This window comes from Nicotiana attenuata, unplaced genomic scaffold (genome assembly GCF_001879085.1).
Source record: "Nicotiana attenuata strain UT unplaced genomic scaffold, NIATTr2, whole genome shotgun sequence".
In the NCBI taxonomy this organism is placed as follows: domain Eukaryota; kingdom Viridiplantae; phylum Streptophyta; class Magnoliopsida; order Solanales; family Solanaceae; genus Nicotiana; species Nicotiana attenuata.
Genome location: NW_017672024.1, coordinates 174,725 through 195,626, shown reverse-complemented (window position 1 = coordinate 195,626; position 20,902 = coordinate 174,725). Strand labels below are relative to the sequence as shown.

Below are 20,902 nucleotides of genomic sequence, written 5' to 3'. Positions count from 1 at the left end.
GCAATTTTAGACTACTTCAGTGCAATTCTCAGCACGTTCGAGGACGAACGTATGTTTAAGTGGGAGAGAATGTAACGACCCGACCGGTCGTTTTGAGCTCTAGCACGTCGTTCAGCGGTTTGAGGCCCTAAGTAGCTTCACTTCAGGTATTATGACTTGTATGCATGGTCGGAATTGAATTCCGGGAAGTTCGGAGTTGATTTGGAGAGAGAATTCTCATTTCGGAAGCTTTAAGTTGAAAGAATTGACTAAGATTGGATTTTTGTGAGTAAACGACCTCGGAATCGGGATACGAAGGTTCCAGCGGGTTTGTATGATGATTTCGGACTTGGGCGTATGTACGGGTGGGGTTTTGGAAGACCCGGGAATGTTTTGGCACCTATTGTGGAAGTTAGCATTTTTGGAAGAATTTAATAAGTTTGGGTTGAAGTGCATTTCAGTGTTATCGATGTCCGTTTGGGATTTTGAGTCTGGGGATAGCTCCTTATGGTGATTCTGGTGTTGGAAGCGCGATCAGAAGTGAATTCAGAGGTCCGTGGGTCATTCTGGAGTCATTTGGCTAAAGTTGGAAATTTGAAGGTTTTTTAGAAGTTTGATCGGAAGTGGAGTTTTTGATATCGGGGTTGAATGCCGATTCCAGAAATTGGAGTAGGTCCGTAATGTCGAATATGAGGTCAATCGGAGATGATTTGATAGGTTCCGGCATCGGATGTAGAAGTTTGAAGTTCTAAAGTTCATAAAGCTCGAATTGAGTGTGATGCGTGATTTCGGCGGTGTTTGATGTGATGTGAGGCGTCGAGCAGGTCCGTGTTATGTTATAGGATTGGTTTGTGTGATTGGACGGGTCTCAGGGGCCCCGGGTGTGTTTTGGGGTGGTTTCGGATCATTTCGGGCTGTGTTGTTGCTGCAGATTTCTATTTCTGGTTTCCTTCTTCGCGCTCGCGAAGGGAGTTCCGCGATCGCGAAGAGGAGCGTGGGAGGCTGCTGGATTCGGCCTTCGCGAACGCGGAGTGGAGGTCGTGAACGCGAAGGGGTGGGCTGAGTTGTCTACGCGAGCGCGAATGGGCGATTGCGAACGCGTAGAAGGAAAGAGGGGAGCTGGGCCTGAGGTCGTTGGCCTACGCGAACGCGAGTCCTAGTACGCAAACGCGTAGGGTCTGGGAAACTGACCTTCGCGAACGCGAGCACCGGGCCGCGAACGCGGTGAAGAAATTTGGGGATGAAGCAGGTTGTGCTTCGAGAACGCGAGGGCATTTCCGCGTTCGCGAAGAAGGGCGGACCTGGGCTGGGCAGAATGTTTAAAAACGGGGTTTGAGTTCATTTCACCCATTTTTCACTCGGCTTGGGTGATTTTTTGAGCTTTTAAAGAGGGGGTTTCGTCATATATCATGAGGGTAAGTGATTTCGTCTAGTTATGGGTTAAATACATGGTTCATATATGGATTGAAGCATGAGAAATTAGGAGAAATTTGGGGTTTTGAAGGAAAGACTTAGAAATTTATACTTTTGGATTTTGACCACGATTTTGGGCATGGAATTGAGAATAAATTATATATTCGAGTTCGTGATGTGATGGGTAAACTTTATCTTCGAAAAATTTCGAAATCCGGGCACGTGGGCCCGAGGGCGATTATGTCAACTTTTCAATTGGGGTTACGAATTGTTATAAATTGGATTATTATGAGTAATTGAACCTATATTAATGGGTTTACATAATTGTTGGCTAGTTTTGGAGCATTTTTGCATCGATTTGAGTCTTCGGAAGGGTGTGGAATGCCGGTTATGGAACTTCGGAGCAAGGTGAGTCTCCTTTCTAACCTTGTAAGAGGGAATTGTCCCCATAGGTGAGTTAATTGATTATGTGCTCCTATTTGTGGGGGCTACGTACGCACGAGGTGACGAGAGTCCGTGCATAGCTACTATTATGCTTAAGTCCGGGTAGTCTAGGGCCTAAAAGCATGCTTTACTTGTAATATTTGCAACCTTGTTGTCAATTTAAATTGCTTAAACACATATTGGATATATAAATAAATTTCTAAAAGGCTAGACATCATTTCTTGACTTTTAAAAGAGAAACTTGCCTTTTCCTGAATAATTTCTCCCTGATGAATTCTTGATTTGACTGTTTGAATGTGTTTATCTATTGTGGAACGGGCCGAACGCCTCGGTAGATTATATAGACGCATCTATGGTTCGCGTCATTCGACCCTCTGGCAGTGCACAGTTTAAATATTTTTGGATCGGGCCGTACGACCTCGCATGATTTGCGCATGCTTTTATTGCTTGCCTTGATATTTATAAATGAGGTCATTACTTTCCCGGATTGAGAATAAAAGTGTAAATGATGAAAACGTATTTGGAAATTTCCTAATGAATAAAAGAATTATTTACTTGCTCCATTCTATTGAGTTATAGCCATGTTTATAGAAATCCTTGATTTATTGTACAATTGGTATTTTATTATTGGACCATTAGTAAGTGTCGAAGTCGACCTCTCGTCTCTACTTCTTCGAGATTAAGCGGGATACTTACCGAGTACACGTTGTTTTCGTACTCATGCTACACTTGTTGTGCATTTTTGTTGCACAGGCACATGTATCTCTAGCGGCCTAGTCGGCGTAGCAGCATGGTTGATACGGAGACTTAGGTGAGCTGCACTTCTCGAGACGGCCCACAGCCAGCAGAGTCTCTTTTAGAGTACTGTATTATTTTTTCTCTACTGTCCCATTTGTATTCCGGGCGGTTATTGTACTATATTGTTTCCTAGAAATTGCTCATGCATTTGTGACACAGGGTTCTGGGATGTCTATGGGTGTAATCAGTATTTTTTTTTAAATTGTTAAAAGTATCATTATTTATTCAGTGGAACTTATTATTTATTGTTTAAATATATATAAGAAGGGATTTCAGAAACATCTAAAACGAGAAATTTCTAGTTATTTGGTGTTGGCTTGCCTGACAATGGTGTCCGGCGCTATCACGACCCTTAGTGGATTTTGGGTCATGACATTTGAAGAAGGAATCAAGGGGATACTCATTGAGGTAAGTTACTTGAGCTTAGTACTTGTGATTTTGGTAATTTTCAGTTGTTTAAGCATGAAATTGGTAAAAATTAGGGATGAAATTGAGGGGTTAGGGCTTGGAAATTGGAGAGTTTAATTTGAGGATTTGAGGGACCATTTGATGTCGTATTTTGATAATTTTGGTATGGATAGACTCGTGAGTAAAAAGGAGTTTCTAGTTTTGTGATTTTTGTCGGATTCTGAGACGTGGGCCGGGGGCCGGGGGCCGGGGGCCGGGTGTGACGACCCAAAGGGTCATCACCTATTTTTTTACTCATCCCGTGCTTCCGAGGCCTCAAAAACCACATTTAGGTTGCCTCGATTTGCGTGCGCAGTCCGGGCGCGTAGCCGGAAAGCTTAAATATGAATTCCATGTGAAAAATGCTAAATTTTAATATTAATATGAATATAGTTGACTTTGGTCAATATTTTGGGTAAACGGACCCGGACCCGTGATTTGACGGTCCCGGAGGGTCCGTAGAAAAATATGGGACTCGGGCATACGCCCGGAGTCGAATTCCGAGGTCTAGAGCCCGAGTAATGAATTTTTCTGTGAAATTGTTTTTCTGAAATTACTAAGGAAATTGGAAATGAAATTTGATTAAAAGACTGTGGTATCGGGCTCGTATTTTGGTTCCGGCGCCCGGTATAAGTCTTACATATGGTTTAAGCGCTTTCTGTAAAGTTTGGTTGAAATCGGACGTCGTTTGACATGTTTCGGACTTGAAATGGAAATTTGATGCCTTATGAAAATTTCAAAGAAAGACATGAGTTTTGAGGCTTAGTTCGATGTATATGATGTTATTTTGGCGATTTGATCGCACGAAAAAGTCCGTAGGATGTTTTTGAAGTTGTGTGCATATTTGGTTTGGAGCCCCGAGGGCTCGGGTGAGTTTTGGATAGGCGTCGGATTGCATTTTTCACTTTTGGAGAGACCTGGTATCAGTTATCTGCAGGATTCGCATTTGCGAAGCCTGGATTCGCAAATGCGAAGGTCCAGCAATCGCAAATGCGAAGGCTGGTTCGCAAATGCGAAACCAGCCCAGGCAGGCCAAGGTTCGCAAATGCGAAGCCAAACCTCGCAAATGCGATGGTCACTGGTTCGCAAATGCGAGACCAGTTTCGCAAATGCGAAGGTCCCTTGGTAGACCTGAGTACGCAAATGCGAACAGAAATGTCGCAATTCCCAAGCCTGCAGGGTTCGTAATTGCGAACCCAACTTCGCATTTCCCATATCCGAGGCCCAGCAAATTTTATACTTAGTCGAATTTTCATCACTTTTCACCATTCTTTCAAAACCCAAACACTATATGCGATTTTTCAAGAACAATCTTCATCCGAAATCATTTGTAAGTCGATTTTTACTCAATTCTTTCAATCTTTAACATCATTTAACATGTTTTCCACTTAAAATCAAGGATTTTCATGGGTGAAATTGGGGTTTTTAGGTAGAACCTAGGTTTTTCTAAAAATTGGGGATTTGGACCTCGATTTGAGGTCCGATTTCAAAACAAATTACATATTTGAGTTCGTGGGGGAATGGGTAACCGGGTTTTGGTTCGAACCTCGGGTTTTGACCACGTGGGCCCGGGGGCGATTTTCGAATTTTTGGGAAAAACTAGGGAAATTCATTTTTATGCATTCAAATTGATTCATTTAGTGTTTATTAAAGTAATTGAAAAATTTGTGACTAGATTCGAGCAAATTGGAGGTGGAATCGCGGGGTAAAGCGATTGTTGAGGATTGAGTGGAATTCAAGGCTTTGAGGTAAGTGTTTGGTTTAACCCTAGCTTGAGGGAATAGGAGTTGAGTCTTGTTTGCAATTTGCTAATTGATCGAGTACGATGTATAGGCATGATGACTAGTATCTATACATTGGTGTCTAGCATGACCGTGAGTCCATAAAGGGTGATTATCATGATTTTGCTGTGAATTCCGTGTTAATTGAGGGTTTCTATATATTGTAAAGAACATGTGAAAAACATTATATCATTTGATTTTCGTGGTGTTTTGGCTTGGTTGTGATACGAATTGAAAAGGTATCTGAGATTATAAAATTCTTGGGAGCATTGGCTCAAGTGATAAAGTGAGATGTGAAGTAAGAAATGAAAGAAAGCTAATGAGTTATTGGTTATTCCCTTGCCGGGATGTTTTGCTGTTTGGTAGACATTTCTCCCTTGCTGGGATATTGAAATTGTTGTTATTGTTCCCTTGCCGGGATTCCTATTTTGTTTGTCTATTCCCTCGCCCCATTGTTTGTGATTGTTGTTTGGGTGAGGACGAGTGATAAAGCACGAAGGGTGATGTCGTGCACGATTGTGATGTGAATACTAATGCACGAAGGAACATTCCGTGCCATGATATGATTACTAATGCACGAAGGAAGATTTCGTGCCATGATATGATTATTATTGCACGAAGGAACATTCCGTGCCATGATATGAGTGTTTATGCACAAATGATCATTTCGTGCCATCATTTTGTGAGGTAAAGCACGAAGGGTGATGCCGTGCACTTTATATGATTGTTTGGGTGAGAATGAGAGTAAAAGCACGAAGGATGTTGCCGTGCAACTGTTGATTTCCTACTCTCGTTGATATTGTAGTTGTACTGTTTCATTCCTTAATTATTGATTTTATACCTGAACTGTTACAGCCCCTACAGCATGCTCCCCCTCCCCCCTTGACTGGTTAATTTCTGTATACCTTTATATTGCATACATATATATTGAATTGCACAGGTTTGTTTGGTAGTCCGGTCTAACCTCGTCACTACTTCGCCGGGGTTAGGCCAGGCACTTACCAGCACATGGGGTCGGTTGTGCTGATGCTACACTCTGTGCATATTTTTGCACAGATCACGGTGCCGAAGCAGCTTTTGGACAGCAATAGTAGATTTGGGAGCTGACTTCAGTCCAGAGACACCGAGGTAGCCTTGCTGACGTCCGCAGGCCCAGAGTTTCTTCTATCTTTACTTTTGTTTGTTATCCTTTGTACCGGAGCAAACAAAATTATGTTTTTATTCAGACATTGTATTTAGCATTCTCTAGACGTTCGTGAGTTTGTGACTCCAGTTCTTGGGTAGAGTTGTATTGAACTTCCGCATTGCTTTCAGTTTATTTATATTTAAGACTTCCGCTTTTCTATTAAATGTTTCATTGTTTTTAATAATGTCGAGGTTTGCTAAAAGAGATAATAAATAATTGGCTTGCCTAGCTCCTAATAGTAGGCACCATCACGACTCCCGAGGGTGGAAAATCCGGATCGTGACACCGGGTTTGGGTGAATTTAGGGATTTTGTCTAAATCGATAATTTTTCGTATGAAATTGGTTCCTTGGCCTATATTGATTACATTGTATTGCTTTTGGCTAGATTCGGGACGTTTGGAGGCCGATCCAGAGGCAAGGGCGTTGCAGAGTAGGGATTTGTCCGTGCAGCACGTGAGTTGTCCGTGTGGATTCGGATATTGATACTATAGCACGTGAGTTGTCCGTGCAGATTATAGCGCTTGGGATGTAGGAGCCCCTCCGGAGTCTGCACACCCCCAGTGAGCGCGGGTACCCTGAGTGAGTGATATGAGATATGCCCGAGGGGCTATTTATGATTTTTATCACTTTTACTATCAATTGCATTGAGCCTCTGTTGAAAACTGTTGAAAGATATCTTCAATGATTTTTACTGAAAACTAGATTTAATACGAGATGATTTGACTCACATATTGATTTGAAAGCATGTTGTACTTACTGAGATTTCATGATGTGGTTTTTATGTGTTTCTTACTGCTTAGTCTTTATTTACCTTTATTACTTACTGAGTTGGCGTACTCACATTACTCCCTGCACTTTGTGTGCAGATCCAGGGGTTGCTGGACGTGCTAGCGAGCGTTGATTACATCCGCCGCGGATCTGTGGAGTTAGCAAGGTAGCTGCATGGCGATCGCAACCTTGCTCTTCTCCCTCCTATCTTCCTTTAGATATTATTAGTTATTTTCCAGACTGTATTAGTCTTAGCTTTTTATCAGACAGTCCTTGGTAGATCCTCGTGACTTGTGACACCCTAATGTCAGGATTTTCATTCTGCACTATGTTATTCGGATTTATCTTATGAAGTTTTATTAATTAAATAGCTTGGAGAAATCCTTATTTTAAATATCGGGTTGTTTTTGATAAAAGAATCGGCTTGCCTAGTTCCACGTTAGGCGCCATCACGACATAGTAGATTTGGGTTGTGACATCTTCTTTCTCGTCTTTGTAAAAATTAAATACTTCTCTATGGAGTAATTTTTTTTTGTTGGGATAGTTGATGAAGCCTGATATATTATTATAATTTCAATTTCAGTTTCATACGTGCTTGTCATGAAAATTTCTATTTCAAATCTATTATGTACTAGAATGATAGATTGTAGTTATTATTGTCACATTCATCTATTTTATCACTTAATTATTCTTGTATAAATTTTGTAATTCTCACGAAGCAAAATTGGTACACTATATAATTATTTTAATAAAATAGAGTGATAGTAATTTGTAACAATATGTTATTCCGAGTCTTTAACTTGCTTCTTTCAAGTCTAATCCTCAAGGAGGAATTGACTCAAGCAAGGCAACTGATTCAAAAGTCTTTATCTTATTTCTTTCAATTCTAATTCTCAAGAAGGGATTGACTCAATTAAGATTAGTGACTCGGTGAAAATAATCTCAAGAGGTTTTCATTAATTTTAGTACAATTCAGGCAAAAATATTATTTCAGTTTTTACTGTCACTAAATATCAATTAATTAATATCTATAACCTCGCGGAGTGATATTAATTGATTGTTTTAGAGTGAGTAAATATAATTGTATTCGCAATAAGCAATTATTCTTCGAAAAAATATATCTCAAACTGAAATAGTTTTATAATAACATTATCAAGTGAATTTAATGATTTCCAACTCTTTTTAAATATAAATTTTCCGGAACTCATTTGATATTGTTTAAGTAAATTTATAATTCTAAAATCCTACTCTTCTTTCATCAATTTGATTCTCTCAGATAGTAGTTAAAATACCATAAATCTGTAGCATAGATCTTTCAATCTCCGTGGGACGATATCATAAACTATACTATAATTTGACGTAGTACGAGCCTTGTTTTTCTATACGCCAGAAGCTTGTCAAATTTTTCGCGCCGTTGCCGGGGATTGGCATTACATCTACTTCAGATTAAATATTTTATTACTAATTTGAGCACTTAATATTACTATATATATCTTTTGTTTTTGTTAGTATCAACTAAATACTATAGCTATTATTGTTACAAGTATGACGTTCAATAGAAGTACTAATTCTTATCATTGTGAGTAGTTCCATCACTATATCGTACTATTGTCAACTATATTCATAACCATTTCAACTTTTTGTACCACCACTACTATTATACCACTAGAAATATCAATAGTATTATAGTACTTATATTACTTCTTTTTATTATTAGTAGTGATTTACTATTTACATTTGTCGCTATTTTCTTTTACATTTTCTTTTTGTAACTATTATTTTTCATTAATTCTAGTATAATTACTATTTAAATAATATCATTTTCTTTATCACCAACTACTAGTACTACTTGAGGAGCTAATTAATTTTCTTTATATTTCATTATTTCTGGTAGTTTATGATCCGCTCTTCTATAAAAGAGTTGCTCAATTACGATCCCGAAGTTGAAAGATTTTTTCGGTTGCGCAAGAAAAAACAAATATCATATTCTCAAGGCATAGCTTGTGAAGAAATGGAGAACCTAGAATTAGAGAACATCAACCCACTGGAAATCCCACCACCAGTCCATATAGAAGATCAGTTTGGCGAAGTTGCGCCAAGACCAGCAAATAGAATCCTAAGCGATTATGCTAGACCTGATCGCTTCAACTGTGAATCTAGTGTTAGGAAACCCCATGTGGCAGCTAACAACTTTGAAATCAGGACCGGCCTGATTCAAACAATTCAACAATCTTATATCTTCACTGGAGATTCAGTGAAGATCCACACAACCATTTAATTGATTTCTTGGAACTTGTTGAAATTGATAAGTATAATGGAGTACCTCCTGAAGCAATCAAGTTAAGGCTATTTCCTTTTTCTTTAAAAGGAGACGCCAAGACTTGGTTGCGAAGCTTGCCTCAAGGATCCATAACCACATGGGACCAGATGACTCAGAAAATTTTGAATAAACATTTTTCCCCTGCTAAAACCACAAAGTTAAGATAAGATATATCTAATTTTTTGCAGACAGACACTGAGTGTGTTTATCAAGCTTGGGAAAGATTAAAAGCAATGCTAAGATGTCCACATCATGACATTCCTAAACATATGCAGTTGTACCTTTTCTATCACGGGTTAAAACCCTCTTCTAGAAATGTGATAGATGCAGCCGCAGGAGGTTCCTTAATGGGAAAGACCACAGAAGAAGAATTGCAGTTGCTGAATGAAATCTCTGAGAATGCCATCCAATGGCCATCTGAGCGTGTAATCATCAAAAAGGCCGCCACGGTAAATCAGGTAGATGCTTTAAATACACTAACGCAACCGATTATTTATTTGGCACAAAAGTTTGAATCTTTTCAGGTGAATACTCAACAACCAAGTCAGTCTGAGACTTGTGAAATATGTGGAGGGAACCATCTGAACCATGAATGCCAAGCAATCAATCAAAATGATGAACAAGTCAATGTCATCAGGTACAAACAATACCCTTTTGGAAGTCCAATGGCACAGAAACATCCAGGATTTTAATGGAGCAATCCAAATGGTGCTGAGAACTCTCAAAGCTTCCAGAAACAACAGGTACATGTTCCACCCGGATACCAACATCAAAATCGTGGACAATCAAATTTTAGACCTTATCAGCAAGCATATCCATACCAGCAAAAACCTCAACAAGCTCATCCAAGTCTTGATGATCTTTTGTACAAGTACATTAAGGTCACTGATGAAAAGATGGAAAGCCAGAATTCAGCCTTAAAAAATTTGGAAGTTCAATTAAGCCAACTGGCAACTCTTGTGTCATAAAAGATTCAAGGTCCTTTACCAAGTAATACAGAGAAAAATCCAAAAGAACACATTAAGGCCATCACCTTAAGGTCAGGTAAGGAGTTCGATGAACCCCACATAAATATAGAAGAAAAAGTTCGGTCAGATGAACAGGTAGACAAGGGTAAGAATGTTTAAACACCCTTCGAATCATCAGAAGGGAAAGAAGTCAAGAAAAAGTAAGAAAAGAATATTTAAAAAATGACTCCCATACCTGTGGTAATTCCTTTTCCACAAAAATTGAAAAGAAAAAAGATTGATAGCCAATTCGCAAAGTTTTTGGAGATTTTAAAACAAATTCATATTAATTCCTTTTGTTGATGCTTTATTGCAAATGCCTTCATATGCCAAATTTCTAAAAGAAATTTTGTCAAGCAAAAGGAAATTGGAAGAAGTTTCTGTGGTAATGCTGACTGAAAAATGCAGTGCTATACTTCAAAATAAACTACCACAAAAATTCGGCGATCCCGGTAGCTTTACAATTCCATCCACTTTGGGAGGAGTGTATTTTGAAAAAGCACTTTGTGATTCTAGAGCTTCCACAAATTCGATGCAATTTTCTATCTTTAGAAAATTAGATCTTGGTGAAATGAAAGACACAAGTTTTTCTCTTCAGTTTGCAGATCAAAGTACTAAGAAACCTAAGGGAATAATTGAAAATGTACTTGTAAGAGTAGATAAATTTATTTTCCCTGTAGATTTCATAGTGTTTGAAATGAAAGAATGTCCTGATGAACCAATAATTTTGGGTGGACCATTTCTTGCTACAAGTAGAGCAATCATAGATGTCCATCAAGGACAACTAATCTTGAGAGTTGATGAAGGAAGAGTCATTTTTGATATGCAAAAGATACTAAGATTTTCAGGGGATGAAACATCATCTTCCTGCTTTTCAATTGACGTGATTAGTTATCTTGCAGATGAATTCAAAAATGATCAATTAATTTCAGACTCAATGGAAAGATGTTTGGCCAAATCAGGCACCACACAAGGTGATGATCCCATAATCAGGAGTGAAGCCGAAATATTGGAAATGGATTCCAAGGACATGGAGATACAACCAGAAGAAGTTCAAGCAAAAATTGAACTCAAAGTTCTCCCTTCCCATTTAAAATGTTTATCTTGAGCAAGGATTTTTTCCAGTGATTATATCATCTTCTTTGACTGCAGAACAAGAAGAAAAATTAATTGAAGTATTGAAAGCTCACAAAGGAGCTTTAGGTTGGACGGTAGCAGATATCAAAGGAATTAGTCCAGCTATTTGCACACACAGAATCCTCAAGGAGGATAGCTACAAGCCAATAGTCCAGCCCCAAAGAAGGTTGAATCCGACAATGCAAAAAGTGGTAGAAAAGGAGATTGTAAAGCTGTTAGCGGCAGGTATCATTTATCCCAGTTTAGACAGCCCTTGGGTAAGTCCCGTCCAGGTAGTGCCAAAGAAAGGAGGTATGACAGTTGTAAAAAACAAAAATAATGAGCTCATACCTACTAGGACTATCACAGGATGAAGAGTCTGCATTGATTACAGACGTCTCAATGATGCCACTAGAAAAGATCATTATCCTTTACCATTTATTAATCAAATGTTGGAAAGAATTGCAAGCTATAGTTTTTACTGTTTTCTTGATGGCTATTCAGGATATAACCAGATACCAATTGCACCCGAAGATCAGGATAAGACAACTTTCACTTGTCCTCATGGAACATATGCCTACAGAAGAATGCCATTTGGTCTGTGTAACGCCCCTGCTACATTTCAATGGTGCATGTCAGCAATTTTTTCTGACATGACTGAAAAGTTTCTAGAGATCTTTATGGAAGATTTCACACTTTTTGGCAAAACATTTGAGGATTGTCTTTACCATTTGACTTTGATTCTTAAGAGATGTGAAGAGACAAACTTAATTCTTAATTGGGAAAAATATCATTTTATGGTTACTGAGGGAATTATTTTAGGACATAAAATCACGGCTAAAGAGATAAAAGTTGATAAGGCAAAAGTTGATCTAATAGCAGGATTACCCCCTCCTACAACTGTTAAAGGCATTAGAAGTTTTCTTGGTCATGCAAGTTTTTACAGACGGTTCATGAAAGACTTTTCAAAGATTTCAAAACCGCTTACTAACCTTTTGATGAAAGATGTTAAGTTTGATTTTTCAAGTGATTGCATAAAATCTTTTGACACTCTTAAGAAAAAATTATCAACTGCACCTGTAGTTGTGTCCTCTGATTGGAACCTGCCATTTGAGGTCATGTGTGATGCGAGTGATATAGCAGTTGGAGCTGTTTTAGGCCAGAGAAAGGATAAGATCTTTCGTCCCATTTACTATGCCAGTAGGACATTGAATGAGACTCGGCTGAATTATGCCACTATAGAAAAAGAGTTATTGGCAGTAGTATTTGCATTTGATAAATTTTGTTCATATTTGATAGGAATGAAGGTCACTATTTTTACTGATCATGCAGCTTTAAAATACCTTTTAGTAAAAAAGGACGCTAGACCTAGATTGTTAAGATGGATTTTACTTCTTCAAGAATTTGACCTTGAGATAAAAGATAAAAAAAGAACAGAAAATCAGGTAGCTGACCATATGTCTAGATTAGAAAATCCTCCCCTTGGATCTTGTGATATAAAGGAAGAGTTTCCTGATGAACACATTTTTTCAGTCAACTCAGTTGTGACTCAACCACCCTGGTTTGCAGATTTTGCGAATTACTTGGTTGGTAATGGACACCCCAAGATCTCTCTTACCAGAAAAGAAAAAAGCTTATATCTGATGCTAAATATTATCTGTGGAATGAACCTTACTTGTTTAAAATTTGTGCAGATAACATTATCAGAAGATGTGTATCTGAAGAATAAATGAACAACATTCTACATCATTGCCATGACGGGCAGTAGGATGTCATTACGCAGCAAATAGAACCGCCTTTAGTTTTAGAGGCGGGATTCTTTTGGCCTACACTTTTCAAAGATGCTAGAACATATGTTGCAACTTGTGATAGATGCCAAAGAACATGTAACATCACGAGGAGAGATGAGATGCCTTTGCAGCTAATACAGGTTTGTGAAATATTCGACGTTTGGGGAATAGACTTCATGGGTCCTTTTCCTTCGTCGTATTCTAAAACGTAGTTCGTATACAGCCCCTCCGGCAAAATATAAAGCATATACATCTCGAAACAGGAAAAGTGCCAGAGGAAATAACAAAGCCAAATCAGTGATTAAATTTCGAACATCTCGTAAAAACTCCAGTTCAATGAAAATTGTCCAAAATATTTGTTTAACATTTTCTATAGAGGATCGGCATAAAGATGAGTGAAATCGGTAATTTAATTAAAAATATTCAATATAGACTCACTTTAAGGAGAAGTGAAATCAGTAATTTCATAAAAACAAGCCCCTCAGGCAAAGCATTACTCATATATATATATATATAGCCCCTCGGGCAAGCCTCCCAGTCACTCGAGACTCAACTCTCATCAATCAGTGCTCACACTCAGCACTCACGCTCATAAGGTACCTTATAAAAACTGTTGCGGCGTGCAACCGATACATATATCGCTGCGGCGTGCAGCCCGATCCATAAATATATATAATATTGCTGCGGTGTGCAGCCCGATCCATAAATATATATAATATCGCTGCGACGTGCAGCCCGATCCATATATATATATATATATATATATATATATATATATATATATATATATATATATATATATAAAATCCTCACTACCAGGCCCTCGGCCTCTCTCAGTCATCAACCTCTCAATCAGACCCTCGGTCCCTCTCAGTCATCATGTGCTCACAAGCCACTCGGCTATCAATAGAACATGGTGCTCAGCCCAAACAACTTTCATATATTTAAAACAAAGTATTAAAATTGAATCAAAAGTAAACAGGTAAAAATCATGACTGAGGATATGCTTTCAAATCAAACAATGCGAGAAAACAGTAGCAGAAAGCCCCCAAGGGTCCAAACGGTTGGCAGAAGGCCCAAATATGGCATTCAGCCCAAAACATAGTAATATTTTCCAGAACACAATGATATCAAACAATTTTCAATCAAATACGCGACTTAACAGCCGCACGGGACGGACCAAGTCACAATCCCCAACAGTGCATGACCCCACACTCGTCATCTAGCATGTGTGTCACCTCAAAGCAGCACAACGATGTGAAATTTGGGGTTTCATACCCTCAGGACAACATTTACAATCATTACTTACTTCGATCCGGACGAACACCAACACCGCGATGCCCTTGCCGCTCGACTGGTCCTCAAATCACCTCGAATCTATCCAAAATCAGAGTCATAACATCAGTACATGCCAAAGAGACAAAGCCCACACGAAAATTATCAAATTAAACTCAAAATCCCGAAATTGGCCAAACTCGGCCCCCGGGCCCACGTCTCGGAATCCAATAAAAATCACATCAATAGAATTCTTATCCTCCCACGAGTCTATACATATCAAACATCAAAATCGGATCCCAAACGGCCCCTCACATCCCTAACCAAAGTCTCAAGTTCCAAGCCCTAAATTCCCAATTCTTTCTACAATTTTCCCACAAATTTCATGATGAAACAATGAAATAATCACCATAAACACAAGGTATAAAGCCCAAGTAGCTTACCTCAATGAAAACACTTGATCCCCTCTTGAAATCACAGCCTGGAGCTCCACAATCAACCAAAAATGGTGAAGAAAATGACTGAAAATTGCGAAGGGCCTTTGAATAGATTTTGCCCAGCACTTTCGCATTTGCGGTGCCTATTATGCATCTGCGCAAAAAAATGACCGCACCTGCGGTTTTAACTTAAATCACCAGCTTCCGCACCTGCGCCCCAGGCATCGCACCTGCGGGCTCGCATGTGCGGTAAATCCCCCCGCTCCTGCGGCAAAACCCGTATCTGCAGTTGCTCACCGCTTCTGCGAACATCGCACCTGCGGTCCCCAATCCGCAAGTGCGGAAACAACAGAAGGTGCAAAAATCTGCAGCAACAACTCCGCTCTAAACATTCCGTCGACCACTCAAAACCATCCCGAGGCCTTCAGGACCTCGACCAAACATACCAACAAGTCGCGTAACATCATTCAAACTTGTTCCAACCTTCGGAACACTCAAAACAACATTAAGAGATCAAATCACCACGGATTCAAGCGTAAGAACTCTAAAACTTCGAATTCCGCTTTTGATCAAAAAGTCTATCAAACCTCGTCCGAATGACCTGAAATTTTGCACACACGTCACAAATGACATAATGGACCTAGTCCAACTTCTGGAATTCCATTCGACCCCTATATCAAAATCTCATCTATCAACCGAAAAATGCCAAAATTCCAATTTCGCCAATTCAAGCCTAAATCTACTCCGGACCTCCAAAGCACATTCCGATTACGCTCCTAAGTCCCAAATCACCTAACGGAGCTAACCAAATCGTAAAAATCCAAATCCAAGATCATATACTAAAAAGTCAAAATTTTGTCAAACCTTTCAAATTTAAAGCTTCAACTGAGAATTGTTCTTCCAAATCTGTTCCAATTATCCTGAATACCAAAACCGACGACTTACATACGTCATAACACATCATACGGAGCTAGTCATGCCCGAGAACTGGCGAGCAAAGTGCAAATGCGCAAAATGACCGGTCGGATCGTTACATCTTCCCCCACTTAAATATACGTTCGTCCTCGAACGTACCTAGAGTTGTTCCAAAAGCCAACAAATCGCTGTATAACCTTACCATGCAGATACCCGGGGGTGATCCCACGTCACCTTATCCCATATAGGTTTGATAACGCAACATAATTAAAATTTCTCAATCCAACCAAGCCCATGAACTTTAGAACCAAATTTCTAGTTCCGTACTTATCTATAATATCAGAATCCACATCTATATGTTGAATAAGTCTGAACACATTGTATCAAGCCATAACCGCAATTCAAGATGAACTCACGTGATACACCACACAACTCAAACACTCATAGCGATAACTTCTAATCGCAGCAGCTGCTCAAACAACCCAATACCAGTAATAAACCTCATATAAAACAAAGCCTCATTCTAACACTTTTGTATACTGCCAATGATGAATAAAACACGCAGAACGTCATAACCATTCCTCAGATCAACCAGTCATGGAGCTCCCTCTCCGCCGGCAAGAAGCATAGTAAATTTCTAAGCCGAATTCCGATAATTTTCTAAGCCGAATCCCGATATTATCCTTCCAACATGCTGAAATCGAATCCGATAGTATTCATTCTAGGCCTCAATGACCTCATCGCATCCAACACGACCACTCTAGTGACATGACACATCGATACAATCTAAATCCACAACCCAACCAACCCGTGCACCAATAAGCAACAGTCCAAATGTACTCAAATCATGGAAAGATGGCTCAAATGAGAGAGCTGTACCGCAAGCTTACTGGTACCATCACAACACGATGCTAAGAACCCATCACACACTGTAGAACCAGAACACATGAATCTAACCCGAATGATCATACCTCCACATAACTCCGATGTAATGCGGTACCCCTTTCAAATGCTGTCTACATCATATACCTCGAGCCACCCTGCTCAAAATCCATAACCATTCAGAAACCAACATCAAGGACCCAGAGTGCATTACCATAACCATGGAGAAGCAAATGACATAACACCACACAACCCAAAAGAACATAACCAATACGCAATCACTCATGCAACACCCAAATACCCGGCTCACTCACATGCTTCTATAAAGCCCAAATGTAATCACACCATATATGCATATAACCGATGAATCACCACACCTCGTAACACAGAGGAGTAACATCATAGATCACTCCGGAACACGAACAAGCTCAACAACAATCGAATGGCACATCTCTCAACAATAGTAGTTCGGAGTCAAAAATCCGACCTGGTGCAGAGCACACATCCATGTTGGGCCCACTAATGAACCCCAAATCAACTATGGTCACCCACAACAGATAAATAACTCTTTGAAGGTTCACAATGACTGAATCATAGCACATACTACCCTCTGACTAACGTTAGCTATTTTCTCACAGTCCACAGTCACAAAACCATCTACTCACGGGAACTCTTAGCCTCCCAATGCATAAAGCACACGAATCTCCATATCCGATCCCAGCTACACTGCCCGAACATCTAACATACATCTGATACTTGATCATTCCACGTGGGATACTCCTATAATTCTTCTGTGCCACCAAGAAAACTCGCATATCAACAGTCGATCCAACAAGAGAGTACCGCAATACTAATGAAGTATCCTCAACTCAAACACATCGCCCTTTCTAAAATGTATACCCTCATCAAGCCACACCAATTAGTGATCTCATTTATCTGGTCATCTAAAACTGTCCATGCTACCTAAGAATTTGTGACCTTCCTTTCAAAACTAAACCGTGACCTTACACATGCAAATCTCAATCCTACACAATATACCGCATATACCATACCATCCTAGGATAAACATGAGAACTCCATATCCATTCCGATCCACAAGCAACTACGTACTCAACTAGCCAAGAACTTTCCAGTGATCCCATCTAGAAGAAAATCACTATACATCCCATGCTCCTCACGCTTGTAGAAAATATACATCTCTAACCGTGGTAGAAACCATCAAGAACTCTCCAAATTCCATTTGCATAAAACTAAGCCATCAGGACTGAATCCTTCTAACTCAACCAAGCTACGCAGGCCACTAAAACTCAAGAGCATTGCCGCGAAACACCTATAGAAACTCATTTCCTCGTAAGCACCCAAAGAACTAATCATATCCTTACCATGCCGACCGGACTACTAACAAGCTATCCCATCTATCCAAGTTCCTTCTGATTTACCTTCAACTTGATACTTCATACTATAACACCACAATCCTCGACCCAGACTCGCCACACAAGACCCAAGAATAAAGCCACACCGTCCTACGAATCAAAAGCCGCTGACTACTCTCTCAAATATCCCCAAACGCACCACATTCGAAATACTTTCCCTAAAGAGACTTCCTGCGAATCTAGAGCCATTACCTTCACCTTCCAGATATTGATGTGTAGAATCCATAATGATATAGAAATACCACGAGTCTTGACACCCTGCAATGCAAACCTCGGTTTCTACCCAAATATACAACCTAAAAATCTCCAATTATTACATGTAAAATCTTGAACCCATTAGAACCATTCTCGAGAGTCATCCACTCTACTCAAACCGCAATTAGACCGATCAAACGGACCGGATGACCTGTGCTCCAATAGCACTCCGACACCGCAGAATGTAACCTCACCTTAATGCAACCAAGCAACTTCCTGTTCTATGCACCGTACATCCTTTACCAATAACAACTCAAGTTATTCCATGATTCTCATACACCCATAAAGAATAACATAACCTTTATTAAAATTTCCTCTACTTGAACCATCCTTGACCTCAACCTCCGTAAGCCATAACTGATTCATCAGTACGCCTCAAACTAGAACCATCATAGCACATAACCGTGCAATCAACTAATCAATAGCAGACTCCCCCACTTGGCTCAAAGCCATAGATCAAAACACACAATAACTCATAATACATATACTCTATTACTGTCATAATACTGTGGTGAGATTAAACTAAATCCTTTATAAGCTCGTGCAACACAAACCATCTAGTACTTCAAATCTTCTGCAAATCTCGTATTCACCCTCGTAACGGTTAATCCCACTCTTTTAAGCGATCCAAATTCAAATTGCAACACATATATTTCACCTGTAAGGAGGCCTTCCAACCAACAACATAGGGAGGTCACACAAACTTCAGAACACTCCGCAGGAGATAACCCACCTGCTTTGCCTCAAACTAACATCTCTTCATACCCTTCCACCGACATAAACATCACGAAATCGCTTAATCTTCTTGAGTCTGAACTCATATCACGACATGAAATCTACTTCATTCCCCAACTAAATAATATGGAAAGAACCTTCAATACACCCACAACTTGGGCCATGCATCAAATCACGATGGAAATCAAGCACCCAATCGTTCTTCCTACCCTCAAGTAGGCTCTTCTTGTCACATTCAAATTATATGAACACACCTCGCAGTCACATCATACTCATCACGTAGCTATCAGTCATTGCTTCCACTAATAGGGACACTATCGAACATATAAATCCAAAGCACGCGATCACACATTCTACATCTCAGTGCTCAAGCTACAAGCAGAGCCCGACCTCAAGTCCTCTAGATTGGCCCAACATCAACACACAGAAATCACATCTCGCCCCTTGATCAGGGAATCACAAGCCGTCGATGCACAGCTGATACCGAGCGCTCATGCGCGCATACGAACGCGTGGAAAGAATTCAAAGAGTTACATTTCAAGCTGAATCAAGGACGCACGATAAGAATTCAAGAATGTGAAGTTTTTCCTAAAGGTTCTGCAGCCTCCCGAGGATAAGTACAGACGTCTCCGTACTGATCCGCGAGACTCTACTAAACCTGCTCATGACTCGTGAGACCTATGTAACTTAGGCTCTGATACCAACTTATCACGACCCCAAATCCCATGATCGTGATGGCGCCAATCACAGAACTAGGCCAGCCGAAACAACACGAACAATACAGAAGATCTTTTGTAAACATTGTATTTTTCTAAAATAGATTAAACCTCAAATCTTTCATTTTAATATGTATCAACAGAAATACGCGAAATCAAGTATGTAAATACATAACCCAGCCCGAATCTGGTGTCACTAGTCATGAGCCACTAAATACAATTCAACATTGTCTACTTAATACAATATAAGCCTAAAATATAAAATAATAAGGATAGGGAGGGGAAGGCAGGGCTGCGAACGCCGTGCAGCTACCTTACTATCCCCAAGGAACCTGCCACCGAGCTCAGAAATATCTGGATCTGCACACAAGGTGCAGGGAGTAATGTGAGTACGCCAACCCAGTAAGTAATAAAAGTAAATAATGACTGAGCAATAGGAAATCACGTGAACGAACCACGTCATAGCACCACAATGGGTACAATATGTTTCCAAAATAGGATATAAATAAAATCATCTCGTTAAAACTCCGATTTCAGTCAAAATCCTTTGAAAAATGTCTTTCTAACAGTTCAGTAGAGGTTCAGCGTAGTTCATAGTGGAAGTGATAAAAAACAATCATAATCGACCTCTCGGGCAAAACGTAGTTCGTATACAGCCCCTCGGGCAAAACATAAAGCATATGCATCTCGAAACAGGAAAAGTGCCAGAGGAAATAACAAAGCCAAATTAGTGATTAAATTCCGAACATCTCATAAAAATTCCAGTTCAATGAAAATTATTCAAAACATTTGTTTAACAATTTCTATAGAGGCTCAGTATAAAGATGAGTGAAATCGGTAATTTAATTCAACATATTCAATATAGACTCACTTTGAGGAGAAGTGAAATCAGTAATTTCAAAAACAAGCCCCTCGGGCAAAGTATTACTCATATATTATAGCCCCTCGGGCAAGCCTCTCAGTCACTCGAGACTCAACTCTCATCAATCAGCGCTCACACTCAGCACTCATGCTCAATAGGTACCTTATAATAACCGCTGCGGCGTACAGCCCGATCCATATATATATAGTCGACTGCGCTCACTGGGGGTGTGCAGACTCCGGAGGGGCTCCTACAGCACAAGCACTGTATCGCTGCGGCGTGCAGCCCGATCCATAAATATATATAATATCGCTGCGGTGTGTAGCCCGATATATATATATA

At 39.8% G+C, this 20,902-nt stretch overlaps 1 protein-coding gene across 1 annotated transcript; it reads left to right on the top strand.

Moving 5' to 3' along the window:
• Positions 1 to 10,460: 10,460 nt before the first annotated feature.
• On the top strand, positions 10,461 to 12,993 carry LOC109211393. Its single transcript, XM_019374930.1, has 5 exons — positions 10,461 to 11,118; positions 11,297 to 11,506; positions 11,765 to 11,894; positions 12,207 to 12,846; positions 12,955 to 12,993. The coding sequence occupies exons 1-5, from the start codon at positions 10,461 to 10,463 to the stop codon at positions 12,991 to 12,993; spliced, it is 1,677 nt and encodes a 558-aa protein (XP_019230475.1).
• The last annotated feature ends 7,909 nt before the right edge of the window (positions 12,994 to 20,902 follow it).